We start from the raw sequence: 17,038 nt of genomic DNA, 5'->3' as shown, positions 1-17,038 counted from the left end.
GAAATAGGTAGCCAGAGTGAACAATACAGACTCAAGAGGCTGGGACGGCATAGTGGAACTGCAGGTGACTCAATGACGTTGTACAACAAGGGCGCGGAGTTCTCAACAAAAGATCGGGATATTAATGACCCGTACAGTGGAGCTGTTTATTACGAGGGTGCCTGGTGGCATACTACTTCTGGTTCCTATTCGAATTTGAACGGATTGTACCAAAATGTTTCCAGTCACAAATCAATGTTCTGGTTTCATTTCAAAAACACAGACGATGGTTTGAGCTTCTCCAGGATGATGATTCGCGAACAATGAATAATGGAAATGAAATTGAATAAAGATGCATTAATAATTGTTCAGAAAAGGCTTTTCATTGAAGGAAAAAATTGTTGTAAAAATCAAAATACTCCTCCTCACACATGAGCTGGCCACTAGCCAAGTAACGGTCACTTTTCAAAGGATCACGGGCGCGTAGGGTGACCAGTTTTGATGGATTTTAGGTCCTATAACAATCTACCCTGATGCTTTTAAGTCCTTGTAAAACCCTTGCACAGCGCATGTGTTCAAGGGCGTATTTACCTGTCGCCGGGCAAAACATGTGCGCCGTTTAGAAAATTTCTGCCGCTAAAATGGATTTTTTCGTAGTTGATACGGTCGGTGGAGCGAGTGTTAGTACCTCAAAACGTACCCCAACTATAAAACTACCCGGACGGAAGTCGATTACGTTCGAGAGCACGACCAGAAATCAAAACGTTGCCACTAGCGCTTCGACAGCCAGCACAGCAAAACCTGAAGAGGAAGAAAGTGATGACGATGATTTTGGAGGTAAGGGGGAAACGAGGCTTCTTCTCGATTGATCCTGCAACTCTTTGGAATACGTGCTGTTTGCTACTTTAGGGCTACCACCCCCCGGGCAGAGCATTGCCGAGGCATTGAACGACAACGATGAACCGGTGGCAGTCCCTCGGAATAGCGGCAGGCGATCGCTCGTGCCGTCAAGCTTTGTGGAGGATGCTCGGCCAAGTACGTCAAGAACGGGCTCGAAAAATCGTCGACTGACGGCAGCAAATGAGCTCAACAAAACGGATGTGGCAAAGGAACTGCGGAGTTCCATTCTAACACCGGCGATAGAAAAGCGGGAGAATTTGGCACGATTTACGATGAGCAATGAAACGCTGCAGCATCTCAATCGGGTAAGTGCACGGGTTATGAACCGATCACGGAAAAACACGCTACCTGTAATGATGATATATTCGACAGCTGATACGGTTCAGCGGATACTCCGCCGAACGATCGAGTGCTCCCTTTTTGCTTACCACGCAGGTACCCTCTCGTTGTAATCTTGGCGGGATGAGTTCGAACCCCTTTTCGAATCTGAAGCTTTGCATTCCGCCGTAAGGCCAACGGGACAGAATTTGGTTGCTTCGATTGAGCATTTCGTTTGTTTCGTTTTATCGCGTTGGCAATCGGAATGCTCGATTGATGTTCCCTATGAACCGTAACTAGTGGACACTGGTGAGAAGCTACTGTAACGCTGCGTTCCCTTAGTTACGGTTCAACATTCAACGTTTCGTGAAAGGGTGCGGTGAGCATGGGACTCGAAGGATTGGCAAGAGATCCTTGAACCAAACGATGCCTTCTTTAGTAATCTGATGTTTGGTGTTGGCTTTCGAACCAACGACATTCATTCCCTATAAAGCAATTAATCGAAATATGTATTCCGGTTTATTTTTCTCTAGCTGGAACGCCAGAAAACGAAGGGTAAAAACTGGTTCAATTTGCCGGCACCCGAAATGACTCCGGAGCTGAAAAATCAAATGGAACTGATCCAGATGCGCACGGTGCTGGATCCGAAAAAATACTATCAACGTGCGGAGAAAAAGCGAAAGCTGCCGAAGTATTTCCAGATTGGCACGGTATTGGAATCACCGCTCGAGCACTACAACGAGCGAGGCGTAAAGAAGCAAAAGTCACAATCGCTCGTCGACGAGTTGCTTGCCGATGCCGAGTTCCAGAAGTTCAACAAACGCAAATACGCCGAAGCGCTGGAGCTGCGTAAGAAGAAGGCGTACCATAAGGCGGTGATGAAAATGAAGAAGCTAAAGAAAAAGAAATAAACGGTCCGCTCGGTGGATTTATTTTCCAAAAACCGTATCACTTTCGTGGCTACACTGTCATATGCGTGCGCCAAATGAGAATCTGGATACTTGAGACAGACCGGTGTACCCCTATCGCTACACTGCATCACTTCTTTTTCGATGGGAACTCTGGCCAGTACGTCCACGGCAAGTTCCTGCGTGTACTTCTCGATGAGGTTGTCTGCAAACTCGATCCTATTATCACATTTATCGCACACCACATGGCTCATGTTCTCTACCAAGCCGATCAAAGGCACTCGAAGCGTGCGATACATTTCAGCACCCTTCTTGGTGATGTCCAGGGCAGCAGCTTGCGGTGAACTTACCAGCACCACCCCATCGATAGGGACATTCTGGCTGAGGGATAGGTGAACGTCACCCGTTCCGGGTGGTGTATCGACGACCAGCACATCTAACGGTCCCCACACGGCACCCTTAAGCAGCCGTTGAATAGCGGACATGACGAGAGGTCCTCGCCACACAACCGGTCCCGATTCTACCAGCAATCCCATCGATAAGCTAAAAGGATAAAATCACCCAAAGCTTAGTAATTTGGACTCGCAACACGTGGCCAAGTGCTACCATTTTACGCCGTAGTTGACCAAGGGTATCATCATGTTCCGTTCATCGACCAGCGGGGCTTCCGCGATGTTCATCATTCTCGGCACGGAAGGTCCAAAGATGTCTCCATCGAGTAACCCCACGTGCTTGCCTTGTTTGGCCAGTGTAACGGCCAGATTTACGGCGGTGGTCGTTTTGCCGACACCACCCTTCCCCGATGATACGACCACGATGTGTGCAACACCCGGCAGTGGCGTCCGTTTCGGAAGGCTGCGTGCCATGAGCTCTGCTTGCCGAGCGTCCGGTTTGGAGGAAAACTGCCGGTTCACCAACAATCTGGTGCTCTGTCCCACGGGCCACAATTTGTGAATCTTTTGTACTATCATCTTCGATATTTTCTGTTCTTTCGTAACGATCGAAAATCGACCGGTTTTTTTTAACAACTGTTTGTTTACTTTTGGTCACACAACGTGCCAAGGTTGCTAGAACGCATAGTGGGGCGCGGCCTTATAAAAGAATCAAAACAAACACCGGCGGAATTTTAGGTGCCTAATTTTCTTTCGTAGTAAGTTGTTAATTTCTTTCGCTGTAAGTTGTAATTATCGCGCTTTATCATAAAATGGTATACTATTGTGGTGTGGAGAGAGAAATTAAGTAGTTAGTATTAGTTACAATGAACGATGGATACTCATTACAACGAAAGATTCAGTGTAAGAGCCGTACCGCCGTGTGAGGTTTTTGGTTCTACCTTCTGGATTTATATGATGTTTTTCATGTGTTTCAGTGGTCGCGAGAATTAATTTTTCGACTCATTGACGAATTAAAAGCGAACCCGCTGCTGTGGCATCAAGGACACGAGGACTTCAAAAAACGCAAGAAAAAAGGGGCCGTTTTACAGCGGATTGGAAATAAGCTGCAGCTGCCAGCAAAATTAGTTCGCTTTAAGATAGACGTGTTGAAAACCCAATTCCATAAGTATCGGCGAACCATTGAAAGAGATGGTGCTCAACATAAAAAAATGTGGTTTGCCTATCAGCGACTTAGCTTTTTGGCAAACTCTGGGCCCACGGATGCTTGCGCGCACTCCGAGGATAATGAGATCGTTACAAAGAGAGAGGTAAGTTTAGCTCGAATGGTATGTTCCATCCTGGCGTCAATGCCCCGAGTATTTCTTTGACAGTGAACACCTCCAATTGATATTCGCTCCATAAGTGTTTTGGGAGGGATTGTATAAGTTGAGAAATGCAATGTTAATAGAGAAAATTTACTTTCAGGTACCATCACCCATAACAGAAGAGGAACAAACGACAATGAGCACATTTATACCTCCCGATAACCCTACAATCATTCAACAAAATGATAACCACTGGATTCCATCACCTGTTCATCAAAGTCCAGTACCGGAAAGTTCAGCAATCGTTATTGAAGGTTTGCTGAAGGTAATTGCAGACGGGACGCATATCCGTCGAACGTGGCCAGAAGCTATGGCATCGTACGTATCGGTGATGCTGCAACAGGCCGGGGATCGTTCTCCGGCGGAAATGCGTCTATTCCATCGCAAACTAACATTCCTGTTGGAAAGCTTTCAGGATGGTACCTTAACAGAGCAGTGATTAGGGCCATCAGGCGGCGGTGTAAGCTAAGAAGATAAATTAACATTTAACATAGTTTGTAGCGGGTATGCGAAGTCTAAATGTGAAATCAGGTGGTTCACATTCTTCGCATATCTCTCGAGGCTCGACTCAATCAAATTAATAAACAATTATCCAGCAACGGCGTGGTTTTGCAAGTTGATCCGTGTATATTCTTTTGGGTCTGTTTCGAATTCGTTGGTTTGGTTTTTTCAGTAAAATAAACGATTTTCAAAAATCTCCGGTTCCATACAACCGTTTGTATGACGCCTGGTTACCTGGGCGGAAAATGGCCCAAGCAGCAAATCGATCTACAGTGGTGGCCGTCAGAATAGCAGCACACTGGCGCAATATAGGTTTCGGCTGCGTTTGCTTAATTTTCTAAAATTTTGAGGAGTAGCAGTGATAATTTATGTTCTTTTTGTGACTGTCTGCGGAATAGTCGCTAGTTCCGTACGTCTGAACGGCCCCATTCGATTCGGTCCTTGGCAAACCGCGAAAAGGTGTCCGCAAGAGGCGCATTCAGTGTGAAACGATAAAAGTTTTCACACTTTTTTAATCCTCTGGCCGAGAGGGACGTGCGTGTCGATCTCGTCGCGTGAAAGTGGGAACATCTCGTCTCGACTGTTGCCTGCGTTTGTGGCCTTTTTGTGTGGTGTATCGTGTGCATTTTCGTCATCCAAAAGCTGCTACATGGAACGGCGGAAGTCGTGTGGATTGTGATCCCATCCGTGGCCCACCGTAACCACCCTTCCGCATCTGTCCGACCGCCCCTCCCGTCTCCACCAGCAATCATCATTTCCCGGAGGAGGCGATAAAGTGCCGTTTTTGTCCGGTTCGTCGTGTGTATGTGGGCTGCCGTATGTGTGCGTTTGTGTGATTGTGCGTTTTTGTAGTGTTCCCCACTCGGAGTAGTTTTACCGGAAAATGAATGAAATGTTGGCATAAGCCGAAGGTGTGTGCATCATCTTGTTCCGCCCATCCGTTTCCTAGTCTCTTTTGTTACCGGGAATCCCCCCGTCGTACACTCACACACACACACATACTGGTGCGGAAGTGTGTGAATAATTGTTTGGAAGATCCCGTGCACATTCCGTGTGTTTTATTGTTTCTGCTAAAGAGGAAAACCCTTCATTGTGCGTTCGTCGCGAGCGCTGTTGGCCACCACCGAAGCAGAGTGCTCCGCTACCTGAATGCAGATTCGCTAACCGGTGGTCCGGTCAACGAGCATCCCCCCACCTCTCGGCGTTTCCATTTTCCATCCAACTGTACTGTGCACGGTGAGTAGATCCTTACATTTCCAGCGCCAGCGCCATAGGCGAGGCAGGGCGGCTCAGGATGAAAAGAGAAAAACCATAATGTGCCTCGTCCCCATTTTTGGAACCGATGTACGAATGTGTGCGTTCGAGCGTCCCGGCAAACGCGGCCCCCTGCATCCAAGGGGGAACAGAATGGCTGGAAAACCCATTAACTTGCTCCGGAATAAGGAAGTTGGCGGCGCGTGCCTTTAGGGGAAGGCTGGTGCGCTCTGTTTGTGTGTGTATGGGTTAGTTGTGTGTCGAAGGAAGCCATGCAAAAGGACGAAGTCTGCCGCCGAATGGTTGGCAGAGGTGAGGGTGTACTTTCGCCCCAAAGAAGAGGATAGTCTGAAGACGATTTGCCAAGAAGGGCTGCTCCTTGTGGCGTGTGTTCGATGATTTTATCAACCTTTGAAGTATCATTTAGTTCGTTTTAAGAAATCACAAACCGTCGCCCGAATGACCGATGTCTCTCGTCGTGGCCAACTTCGACGAACGAACCATAAACCGATGCTAATGCACAAGGCGAGATACCGAGCACAGCAACCGTTGGCGGATGACAAAATGTTGTTTAAACGTTCAACATACGAGTGGGGTCCGCAAGCGTAACATACTCTCGGTTTGCGATGTTTGTCTCTGGTGGACGACCGAGGTTTTTTTGGGGCACGGCGGCAGGTTGGCCAAAAGTTTCACCACCGCACGCGCACGCCCGAATGCCAACTGGACAAAACACCCATATTGGAAAGCCCGCGACCGAGCGCACATAATCGCCGCACCAAGAGAAACGGCAAAAAGGAAAGTCTGCGTTGTGGCCCAGTACTGGCTTGCGCCGAAAAGTGAACCTTTCCCATCCCGTCGTTTGCATGGTGCACGACGCGAATGGCAGCGTCCGGTGCTGTCGGGAGTCGATTTGAAGCAACAAACAAAAATGCCTCCAAAAAGGGTCTATTTTCCCTCCAAGACCAGTAGGCCTGTGGTGTTGAAGGGGAAAGGCACGGCTACGAACCATTTCGTGTCACTGCCACCCGAAAAAGGCCAAATACCATCACGACACCCGTTCGGTGGACGGTAAAGGGGGGTGTATTGAGCATAACCCCCCGCCCCCACCACATCGGTTTGGCATTGGCGTGCCGGCCGGCAGCGACCGGCCGGTTCTCGACTCGCGACGGGGAAGACGCTGTCGTTGACTTTGTGGATGTCAAGGAGATTCTAAAAATGTTGTTCGTACGCGCGCACATTGCGTATAACCCACCCACCTCCTCCCAAGCCCCGGTTTCCGAAGTTGTCGCTTCGATTCGTTTCGTCTTTTAGCGTCCCGGCATGGGCTGTGGGGAGGATGTTGTTCTTTTGCTCCGAACGGCGTTCAAACATAAGGAGGCGTTCAAGAACAAGAGCAAAGGAGATTAAAGACGAGCGAGAGAAAGAGATGCACAGAGTCCATAAGCGAAGGAACGTGAGCTTCCTTCTAATGGCCACTTTGGTGTAGGGGTGCATTTGAGTTATGCATTTCCGAATGCCCGCTACCACCGGATGCGTGTGTCTCCGCCTGGTTCCCGTCTGGAATGTCGATTAGTGGGCATCATCTCTCGCTCAAGGTGTGCGTCATCTGAAGAGCAGTTTCCAGTGAAAATTCAATCTCCTGGAAACCCGTTTATGAACATGTTTACTTTGATCGCTAACCGCTGTGTTGTGTGTAAGCGATCATAGGCATTCCTAAACCTAAACCTCTTCCAGTCAGTGTAGCAATTACACTTATTGCCCACCACAGCACTGCTAGCGGTCGATTGTTGAAAAGCACTCCGGGGACAGTTACAAGCCACTAGAAGAATTTCTTCTCGCGTAAGAACTCGCGAGACAAGCAAGCGCGAAGCGCGATAAATATTTATGATTCCACATTCCGGTCCCGGTGACAGCGAGTGAATTTATGTGGAAGAAGCAATAGGGCGTGAGATTAGTCACACTGTACAAACACTCACTAATACCACGTCTGTGATTCGTTCCATCGTGTCCCCTCTTCAATAGTTTTCTGTATTGTTTGGAAATTTTTAAATATCAATTCTCTCAATTCTAGTTGACAAAAGATGATTGTGATTCGAAATTTGAAGCTTTGCTCGTGACGCAACACTCCGGTTCCGGCCTAGCAAGAATTGATACATTCATGCGCAACGAACCAAGCACTAGTATATCTCCCCTGCTTCTTCCATTATTTTTTTTTTCAAACACGATCGCGACGCGATCTTCCAGAACGTTTGTCTAACAAGACACACAGAACTTGTGGCCGTTATTCCACCCGCTAGCCCGATAGATCGGCAACTCTCTGGAGCGTGACTAATGAATGTTGTTTTTGCTTTGCCGTCCTTTGTTTTTTTGTTCTGTTCTTTACTTCTCGTCACTTTATTGTCTTGTCATCGAGTTATGCTCAACGTCGTGGCGAGGTATGATACTATTTCACCCGATACTCCCTGCGCTGTCGCTGTCAGCATCTTCTGGTCTGCCCTTTCATACCCAGGGGGAGTGTCCCCACTCTCTTCGAGCTATAGTTCTCGGAGTTCTCGAGCCGATGATCCCCGTCACTGAACGCTATTTTTGCTTCCCAAAAAAACCGCGAGAATCGGCGGCCAGATCATGCCAATGATGCGTTGACCCAAATAGAAGAAACTGGACCACCACATGGCTACTACCGGGGGCCGCTTGGCAAAGACCCCGGGGCCGTACCTTCTGGTACTTTTGTTGATTTTCGAGAGCCCTTCGGTCTGCAGTTCCTGCACACGATTCCTCTGCTCCAGGTGCTTTGTGGTGTGTGTGCGTGTGTGTCGCTGACGAAGCATATTTATAGGATTCCAATCCATGTTCCCGGGGGCGTTTTTGGGTGCGTCCCCCGGTATGGCGCGTGTCGTCTCGGAGTGTTTGGAGGTACCGTGACCGTTGGAGGGTGTCCGTTTGCTACTGTGTGTGTTTGTGTACTGAGCGTATCATAATGGGCGCTTCCAGTCCAGTGACTTCCTAGTGGGATTATGTGGATAAGAGATATGCCTCATACTAGCTAGCGGATTAGGGTTTGAGAGACCTTCTTTTGATAAGTAGTGTAAAGCAATGGAAAATGGAAATAACAGTTCCTTCCTTTTAGTCATGTTTCTCGTACTTTCTCCAATCAGTATCCGCCACATTTCCCAATCTCCAAATACGCCTCCAATTACGCGTGGGTGCATGGATCAATACCTCGCGCTCGCGAGAGTATTTCTCCTTTTTTCCGCCTGGGTGTGCAACAGCTTTTTCATTATTCCAAAAAAAATCATAAAACCTTAACACAGGGGGCGCACACACAACCGCAGAAAATCCGGCCGGATGGTGTCAGAAAAAGGCGTTTAAGCATCCAGTGGAGGAAACCGCGCCGCCAGCACACAACACTCCTTTCACCTGGCACGAGCTGTCGACCATTCCGGCCAGCAAAAACACGCACATGTTCATGGGAGAGGGCTCCGAAATTGAAATATCTTCTGCGTACGCTTCGCTCATCGAAACCTACTTCCTCCCCCCCTCGCAGATTGGCGTGGGAAAGGCACCTGTTTTCCGATGTTCTTCACCACAACAGGGCTTACACTCTGCCCACCAACCACACCTTCACTGTTGCATCCTAATTGGCCGGCATGTGCATTATGATGACGGCATAGAGAGTCATTCCCTCGCGTTTTGTGCACAAATGAAAATGCATTTTGACAGCGCAGTGTCTGCCGGTTGGTTCATAAATTGGAGTCGTAAAATGGAGATCGTGAACGATCATTAGGGTGGGGAATTCGACAAATTTCCTCCGCAGCAGGTTGAAACCTAAGCGCACATTGCATCGCTCTTTGCCTATTTTACGGTGAACGTTTCCTGCACGTGGCAAGGGCGAAACATGAAGCCAATCCGTTCCAGTCGATTGCAGCCGGTCTCGGAGCTTGTTACCAACCGGTAACCGCGATATTCCGCGGTATTTACGTGTCACACGTTAGCAAACGTTTGCTGGAGCGCTGGGGCTTATCAGTTGGCGAAAATAGGACCGTGTGCGAATTGTTATCACCAGCACACCAGACCGACCACACCTCATAAAAAGGGAACAGAAAAAAACCCAAACTTCCTTATCCATGCACCGCTGCTGCTGCTGTTGTTGCTCTGTGACATCCTGGGCGCAATCGATAGATTCATTAAAATCCACTTCGTCGGTGCACACCAGGGGTGGGTCCCACACTGCCTGGGACCACCTTGCGCCGTAGATATAAAGGTACGAATTTCTAATCGAGAATATATATTGAAATTGAAGGCAATGGGTCTGGTATGGGCAAGTGGACAGGTTTTGCGTTAATGATAACACTACTGTTTCACTCGGATAGAGACCCTGTTGCTACTTGTGTGGGCGCCAAATTTGATTTCCACTTGATAGTCACAAAGGATTCAATATCGTTTTTGCACCCTTTTGATTCCATATGGAGTTGAATTGGTAATGTGTTTGTAGCATTGAATGCTACTATAGTATCTTCCTAAAGAGCTAGTACTACTGTGTATGGTATCACATCGTTATGGTCATGTTTTTGTAAACATTTTTTTGGGGAAATTGTTTCTTCATGCTTCAATTAAAGATGAAATTTGTGAAGAGTATTGGCACATTACTCGGTGTATTCCTTTAATCTCCTTAACATTATTTTCCCAAAATCTAACGTATTCTAAGTCGGTAAGCGTCAAAACTGGATGAATAGTAGGCCATATTTGTTACAATAAGGATCATTTTTTGAATGCATGCTAGAGTACAAATGGTTCTATTGAATTTTTCGTTTCATCTTATAAATAATTATTAAAATCTTGGTTTTCAAACAAATTTGCCGAAATCGCCCTTTTATTACCTTCCACTTTTTGCCGAAAAAAGAATGATATAAATTTTGAAAAGCTCTTCAAGCATCATTTGGAAGAACACATTATCTAACGTAAAACGAATAGTTTTTCTTCCCACGATAAACTTTATACAGCAAGTTCAACAAAAATGATTTTATTTTTAATATTTTTCTTTAAAACCTTCTCATATGTTTTAAATTATTTTGTCATTCTCACAATTTTTTTAGCAAACATTTTACGAAAATTTGCTTCTAAAATTTTTGGTATGTTTTTGGATACTATCCTGCCTTTTCTTATTAGGCATTTTTGGATTTCTGAATGATGGTATATCTTTTACACTTTATTTCAGAAAATGCGTTTCATTTCAATTTTTAAGAATACATTTTTTATGTGCTTCTTTCTTAGAAACCATCATCTAAACCAGTAATAAAACATGTAAAAAAACCCCACCTGGCTCTACAAGTTGCAGATGTAACATCTCTCCCAACATGAGTTACCGCTTAACTCAATGTCACAAGAAGGTAATGGATAAATAAATTCTCCATCCTTCCACCTGGACCCCAAACCCAAATCGACCGTCGAAACTGATCGTCAAACCAACCAAAGGCCCTCCTCATCGGTTCACATGTTTTATAGCATTCAACACTTTCTCCATTTGGTTGATGACAACAACGACAACGACAGCGACAACGACGTCGACGGCAGCGGTCTCCCCGGTGTAGCCTCGCAAAATGCCGGGTGATGTTTTGCATGTATTTCCACCGGTGGCTCATCATTCTTCTTTTCACCCTCTCCGGGCACACTCACGGAGAGGCGCTCGAAACCTAAATCGCGCACCAAAAATAGAGAAAGTCGGCGGTAGTAATGGATTTAACCAGCGGCCACAGTGTGTTCCGCCACCGCTAGCGACGTGAGCTCCTCGCGTAAGCTTGCTCTGTGCTCTATGATGATTGATGAAACATGTCAACCCCGTTTCGGTTTTCGAGAGATGTCCCATCAGTGGGCCCAACAGTTTGCGTAAAACGCGGGTGGTTTCGTGGTTTGCGGTATTTTGTTTATCGGAATACCACGAATGCTAATGACGTTCGCGGCGAGGGTTTCGCGCTCACGCGTTCTTTCTGAGATTCTTCGACCTTTTTGGTGGTTGTTGGGAACAACCGCCTCAACCATTTGACCACGCCGTGATTTGTAATTACGAGTAGTTGGCCTCTTTCTCGAAAATATCCACTGGCCACGGGGGTGAATCATGGGTGGGTCGCGACACCACCCATCGGTCGACCAGTTGATCCCAATTGTGCGCTACCGAAAGAGCACTGGTTAACATCCAGCTCCAGTATTCCGTTCCGTTCGTGACTGACGCCCATATCGTAGGCGCATTCTAGCATTCTGTCGGTGGCACTGGCAGAAGACGGTGTCAACGTACCTTATGATTTATGCTTGCCTGTCTAACCACCACATCACCACTGGCACAACGATCATTTCAGGTTCGGCCGGTCGGTCGGTCACCGTCAAAGATGATTCTTTCGCGCGAAGCGGAAACAATTAGCCTGGAAAAGCTAAGCTGCGCTGCACTGTCCGCGTTGTCCATAGGGAATGCGAAACTGCTACTAATACAGCAGCAGCACATGGACAAGGTGTTCCCGCTATGCCGCTATGTACCGGAACGCGAAACCGGGAAGCAGCCACACCAGATAGTTTTACGATATCCATCCATCCATCCATCCTTCCTTCGGTCTTTGGTGCCGTGTGTTTCCTCATGAATATTCCGGAACAGGTGGTGTTCTGTAGGCGTGGTGCATCCTTTTTGCTGAGTTTTACTGCTGCGAAATGGATGTATTCAGTGGCTCTTAACCTAATTTGGCTATTATTCTGTTGGTTGGATGCGGGCGCATCAGATGTCACGATTTGGTTGTTGAGCACAGTTTCTAGAGTGCCTGGAGTGTCTTGAATAGAAGGAGTTTTCTGAAAGATGTGCATCATCTTCTCGCTAATTCTCTGTTGCCTGAGGAATCGTTCCTGTTACAATATAACGCGGTCAGACATTCAGATATAAAGCCTTATGTGCCTTAGGTCCACAGTACGAAATTATCTGGAGCAGATTTTGCTTCGTTCTTGGTGTTGGTACTATGAGACTATTTGGAGTTCCAGAGAGAAATGACATTTCGCTCATTATGGCGTAAATATAATACCATGTTGAAAAGTTTTGCAAATAATATTTTCTGCACCAATATGTGACATTCACTCAAACATCGTCAAGCAGCTTCGAGCAGATACGAGGTGATATCCATACATATTGGGTGGTCGAAAAAGTCTTCGTATTTCTGATGAAACTTCAAATGATTTTTTTCATTATTTCTAAATAACTTTATTCAACCAAATATTTTCCATGTTGGTTAACTATTTTGTGCCATTTTTCGGCTGAAAACATTATTCCTTTCGTGTAAAAATTCCGTTATCGGTGAAAAACTTTGAAACGTATTTTTTATATGCTTCTCTTGAGACATTACTCTATCAAGGGATTTTTGCATAAAAAAAAAACAAGTGGTTTTCCGATAGTGCAAGGTCAGGGCTATAAGGGGGATGCATTAAAACTTCCCTACCATGTTCGCCATGTTCTTGGTGAATCATCAAATATTTGTGAGGTTTAGCGTTGTCCTGATGCAAGACGATTGCTTGCCTCAATCTCATCAGTTGTTGACAGTAAAGAGTAGATTCAATCGTTTAGCCAGACTAGAGAAGCTCATAATTGATGATTCCTTTCCAATCCCACCCAACACACAGCATAACCTTTAACGGCATCAATCCTGGTTTCGGGGCCGTTTATTTAGCTTTACCTTTTTTGCACATTATTGTCGTATTTGATCCACTTTTCGACTCCTGTTACTATTAGCTTCATTAATGGTTCGATTTCATTTCGTTTCGGTAAACAATCGTAAATGTTAATTCGAACCAATAACATTTTCGCCGACAATTCATGTGACATCCATACATCGACTTTCTTTTTGTAGTCAGTCATGTTTAAATGGACCAAAGCCGGTTTATGATGAATGTTTAGTTCCTTGGCTATGTCATGGCTGCTTATGTGACGGTCTCGTGGCCAATCTTTTCTCAAATTTCATCAACTTTTGGAACGATAGGTCGACTAGAGCGAGGTGCATCTTTCATATCGAAATTTCCAGAACGGAGGCGAGTGAGCCATTGGTTTGTGCTATACGAACTGGTAGAGCATCGTCCCCGTAAACATCAAAAATTTGATTGGTGGCTTGCGTGTCATTCTTCCCTTTTTTATAACTTTAAAATGTAGCGAATTACTTCATTATTTTCATACATTTTTGAACAGCTATAACTTTTTTCAAACTTCTCCAAATTTAGTTTTGTGTTGACTAAATGATACTTAAAATGTCTCCCAAAACGCCCCAGTATTATATGAGATAATGTGATAAACAACGATGGAGGTAGACGACTTCAAAGACACCTATTGCCAAAATACGAAAAGACTTTTTCGACGACCCAATATATAACCAAATAATCTACTGGATAGAAATCCGAGATCCTTGTTGTACCGTCAGTGGCTCGCTCTTCAATCACTTCTTTCGACCATTCTACCAATGATCGCCTGGGCTACAGATTTGTAGATTATCTCTTAATCTGTCCACTTTTCACTAAACATTTGACCTGCTGTTCAACGGCATATTCGCGTGCTAGAGGCAACGGTGTTTATCGGTGGGGTTTGCGTGCAAACACGTTGTGCCTCTAGGCCCCCAAGACGCCTTCCGCCCGCCCGATCGCGAGGGATTTGATAAAGAATCCCCGCGGCCCTTATAGACCACCTTCTCTACAAAGGATTGACCATTCTCTCGTGGTGGCGGCGGTCGTCGTTACCTTTCGATGGTGATTGACCTACATTCTGGGGCAATCAGTGGTCCTTAGCTTTCGTGAGCTGCCTCGTCCCCGTGAGGCCAAGCTCTGCTTGCGAAGGGAGTGAAGAGTGATGAACTAGAACCACCAGCGAGCGAGCCATGGCAGTACCACGGTCAGTTGATAATGGTAGATGGGCAGGGCCTAGATGCGAACCCCAACGGATGTAAAGTGGGTCGCGGTGACGGGTCATTTGGGTGAAGCGATAGAGACCTTTCGTCGATAGCGCAAGGTGACGATGGCCACCATGTGGTGGTGGATAACGCGCAGACTTTTCCCTTCGCCGTAATTTTCTGCGTCATTTGTGCTGAAGCAGAAATAGGTCGAAGTAGATGGACAGGAACTGCAACGACCCACCCGGCCACTGGAGTGAACTAGACAAAGTTGCAGGGGAGTCCTAGGAGGTCCGATCCCCAATTAGGTCCGATAATCTACGGGAGTTAAACGTGTGTCACACAATGAAGCTACTCCACAAGATGGACGCACACCAGGTCTGTGTGTGTGTATGTGAGGGGCAAGAGTACGCTTGAGTTAAGCTTTCCGGCAATTCTGAAACCACCCATCGGAATCGGTTGGTGGTGGTGTGGGATTATGCAAATTAAACCGGTTTTCCGTGGAACCGGCGATCTCTGACGGTCTGTCGCAAGTGCAATCGTCCCGGCGACATCGAGAAGTCATGTTTATTGTCTTTATTTGGTGCGAAGTGCGCGAGTCCGTCAGTGATCGCGTGTCGTGTAAGACGATCCTCCAAAGCTGGTTGACTGACTGGTACGGTCTATCCCAACCACCGGATCAGGTCTGATCCGTAACCAGTGCCGCATGACGTTACGCTGTTACAGCTGGTGGCGTGAGATATAAGTCGAGCCCCCTCCAAGGGGAAGCGATCGGAAGCATCGCATTAATCCCACTACGTTACAGGGAAGAGTATCGCAAGACGAATCCGCGCCACTCTTACTTTCCAGCCAAATATTTTCTTCCGTTTGAATCATTAAAAGCGTGACGAAATGGAATACGAATGTTGTTCATCTATCACTCTCCGCTACTATCCCAGAGGATAGGAGTTTTTTTGTGGTGAAATGAAAAGACGCAAACCGCATGACGTCAGTCGGCTAGTCGTGATACCACCCGGTGACTTATTACTTTTCACTTTTACTTAGCTTCCCTCGCTCCCCGGAGATGTGTCGTATGTCGCGACACTACGGAATTCCAAACGGTCTGACTCAGCCTAGCGGAGACCAATAGGTGGAATGGAATGAGTTGGAAGGGCAAATATGATGTACCCTCTTGCGAGCAGCATATGGACGCAGGAAGTCAAGATGCCGAGGTGGAGCATCTTGTGCTAATAATAAAACCCTCATTCCAGCCGCGGCCGCCGTCGCCGCTGCCCTGCCGCCGGCACAAGCTGTCAATGTCAGACGATGTCAATTGTAATGGCTGCAAGAATGTTGCGGGAAAAGGAATTCGCGCCGCAAAGACTATGAGCCGCAAGATGTTTGTCCTCCCAGCCGGTCGCCTGATTTCTATTCATTTTGGTATCAACCAAACATACCGACTTTGGACAGAAAATCGGGGGATATTCGGCAAAGTATGTAGACAGACCGTAAACGACTCAAATCCGTCGTATTGGCTCGATAATGCTCTTAGTAATTTAGGGGTTTTTTTTAAATTCCTAAACTAATTAGCTGGTCGAGGATGTCTGTATTAACTGTATAACAACTTAATATGCAGTATGAAAAATAAGTTTATCCACCCCTTCAAGAAGTTTACGTTTTGGTTGTTTTCTCCAAACATCTATGTCAAAAAAAAATTACCTTTTCACTTTTGGAAAAATAACTCCATTAATTTTGGCGATACAGTCATCGATAAGGTGTAAAAAGATGCAATTAAGATACAGGAAGTCAAGTGCATCGTTGAAATTTGGATAAAAAATTATTACATTATAATTTTGAAGTGAAGTTACTTCATACAAGCTGAAAATAGGGTTTAAATACGCATTCTAAAAGGCTGCAGAATCAATGGAATCATAACATTTGGCACTGTAATGTTGAATATATTTAAAAACGAACATTTTGGTATGGGATACACATCTCTCGATCACATTCGAATCGAAAAATCTGGTCGATTTTGGGGAGTAAATGTGTTAATTAACATGGAACAACATAAGCAGCTTATTATTGCAAGGAATTTTAACTGATTGGAAAGAACAAATCTACCAGAAATATCTGCTATTGTGCAAGAATTAATGTGAATATGATAGATTTTTTTTATTGCAAGCGATGTTGGTGATGTGTAATATTAAACAAGACAAACTTGTAAGGGTGGATACACTTTTTTGGCTTGGTTTTCGTACCTTACTCGACTATTTTTGTAATATCTTATTTTCTAGTGGGTTGTTTTCCAAAAAGTAAAACTGCAAAATAAAGAAGAATAAAAATCTTATCTATTGATATACGAAAAACGTAAACTTCTTGCAGGGGAAGATAAGCTTTTTTTCATACTGTATGTATGGATTGTTAAGCTGTTATATAGTTACAAGCAAAGCAAAGTACAAGCTAAGAGGGAAATACTATGCTACTGCTCTGCTGCTATCGGGAATGGCGTAAAATCTTTAATCCTGGCTAAGATATTAGCAACT

At 45.8% G+C, this 17,038-nt stretch overlaps 5 protein-coding genes across 6 annotated transcripts in view; 4 read left to right on the top strand and 1 right to left on the bottom strand.

Annotated features, from left to right (window-relative positions):
- Window positions 1–306, top strand: part of LOC125959385 (fibrinogen-like protein A) — a 1,028-nt gene extending 722 nt beyond the window's left edge. Inside the window, exon 1 of the mRNA XM_049692206.1 lies at window positions 1–306. This exon is cut by the window's left edge and continues 722 nt beyond it. Coding sequence (XP_049548163.1) covers window positions 1–306 — 306 coding nt within the window.
- A 276-nt stretch (window positions 307–582) lies between these two features.
- LOC125949943 (deoxynucleotidyltransferase terminal-interacting protein 2) lies at window positions 583–2,160 on the top strand. Its single transcript, XM_049677453.1, has 3 exons — window positions 583–816; window positions 889–1,184; window positions 1,731–2,160. The coding sequence occupies exons 1-3, from the start codon at window positions 621–623 to the stop codon at window positions 2,106–2,108; spliced, it is 870 nt and encodes a 289-aa protein (XP_049533410.1). The 5' UTR covers window positions 583–620; the 3' UTR covers window positions 2,109–2,160.
- On the bottom strand, window positions 2,158–3,076 carry LOC125959384 (iron-sulfur protein NUBPL). Its single transcript, XM_049692205.1, has 3 exons — window positions 2,712–3,076; window positions 2,218–2,648; window positions 2,158–2,162 (listed from the first exon to the last, which is right to left on the bottom strand). Exons 1-3 carry the CDS (start codon window positions 3,074–3,076, stop codon window positions 2,158–2,160), a joined length of 801 nt encoding a protein of 266 aa, XP_049548162.1.
- A 153-nt stretch (window positions 3,077–3,229) lies between these two features.
- On the top strand, window positions 3,230–4,456 carry LOC125949947 (uncharacterized). The gene is made up of 3 exons (XM_049677457.1): window positions 3,230–3,400; window positions 3,475–3,807; window positions 3,965–4,456. Exons 1-3 carry the CDS (start codon window positions 3,371–3,373, stop codon window positions 4,301–4,303), a joined length of 702 nt encoding a protein of 233 aa, XP_049533414.1. The 5' UTR covers window positions 3,230–3,370; the 3' UTR covers window positions 4,304–4,456.
- Window positions 4,457–4,683: 227 nt separating this feature from the next.
- LOC125949917 (serine/threonine-protein kinase GL21140) overlaps window positions 4,684–17,038 on the top strand; it is a 28,367-nt gene continuing 16,012 nt past the window's right edge. For both annotated transcript variants that reach the window (XR_007468684.1, XM_049677396.1), the window contains exon 1: window positions 4,684–5,601. The gene's annotated coding sequence lies outside the window, so the exon portion shown is untranslated. The remainder of the gene's footprint in view (window positions 5,602–17,038) is intronic.

Source organism: Anopheles darlingi, chromosome 2 (genome assembly GCF_943734745.1).
Source record: "Anopheles darlingi chromosome 2, idAnoDarlMG_H_01, whole genome shotgun sequence".
NCBI classification, from domain to species: Eukaryota; Metazoa; Arthropoda; class Insecta; order Diptera; family Culicidae; genus Anopheles; species Anopheles darlingi.
The sequence above is the reverse complement of the archived record's forward strand: the minus strand, read 5'-3'. Positions and strand labels throughout refer to the sequence as shown.

Coding starts and splice junctions, on each gene's coding strand:
- LOC125949943 (XM_049677453.1), top strand. CDS start 621: ATGGATTTTTTCGTAGTTGATACGGTCGGTGGAGCGAGTGTTAGTACC. Junction 817..888: donor TGATGACGATGATTTTGGAG/GTAAGGGGGAAA, acceptor TTGCTACTTTAG/GGCTACCACCCCCCGGGCAG. Junction 1,185..1,730: donor CGCTGCAGCATCTCAATCGG/GTAAGTGCACGG, acceptor ATTTTTCTCTAG/CTGGAACGCCAGAAAACGAA.
- LOC125959384 (XM_049692205.1), bottom strand. CDS start 3,076: ATGATAGTACAAAAGATTCACAAATTGTGGCCCGTGGGACAGAGCACC. Junction 2,649..2,711: donor GTCAACTACGGCGTAAAATG/GTAGCACTTGGC, acceptor TTATCCTTTTAG/CTTATCGATGGGATTGCTGG.
- LOC125949947 (XM_049677457.1), top strand. CDS start 3,371: ATGGATACTCATTACAACGAAAGATTCAGT. Junction 3,401..3,474: donor ATTACAACGAAAGATTCAGT/GTAAGAGCCGTA, acceptor CATGTGTTTCAG/TGGTCGCGAGAATTAATTTT. Junction 3,808..3,964: donor AGATCGTTACAAAGAGAGAG/GTAAGTTTAGCT, acceptor ATTTACTTTCAG/GTACCATCACCCATAACAGA.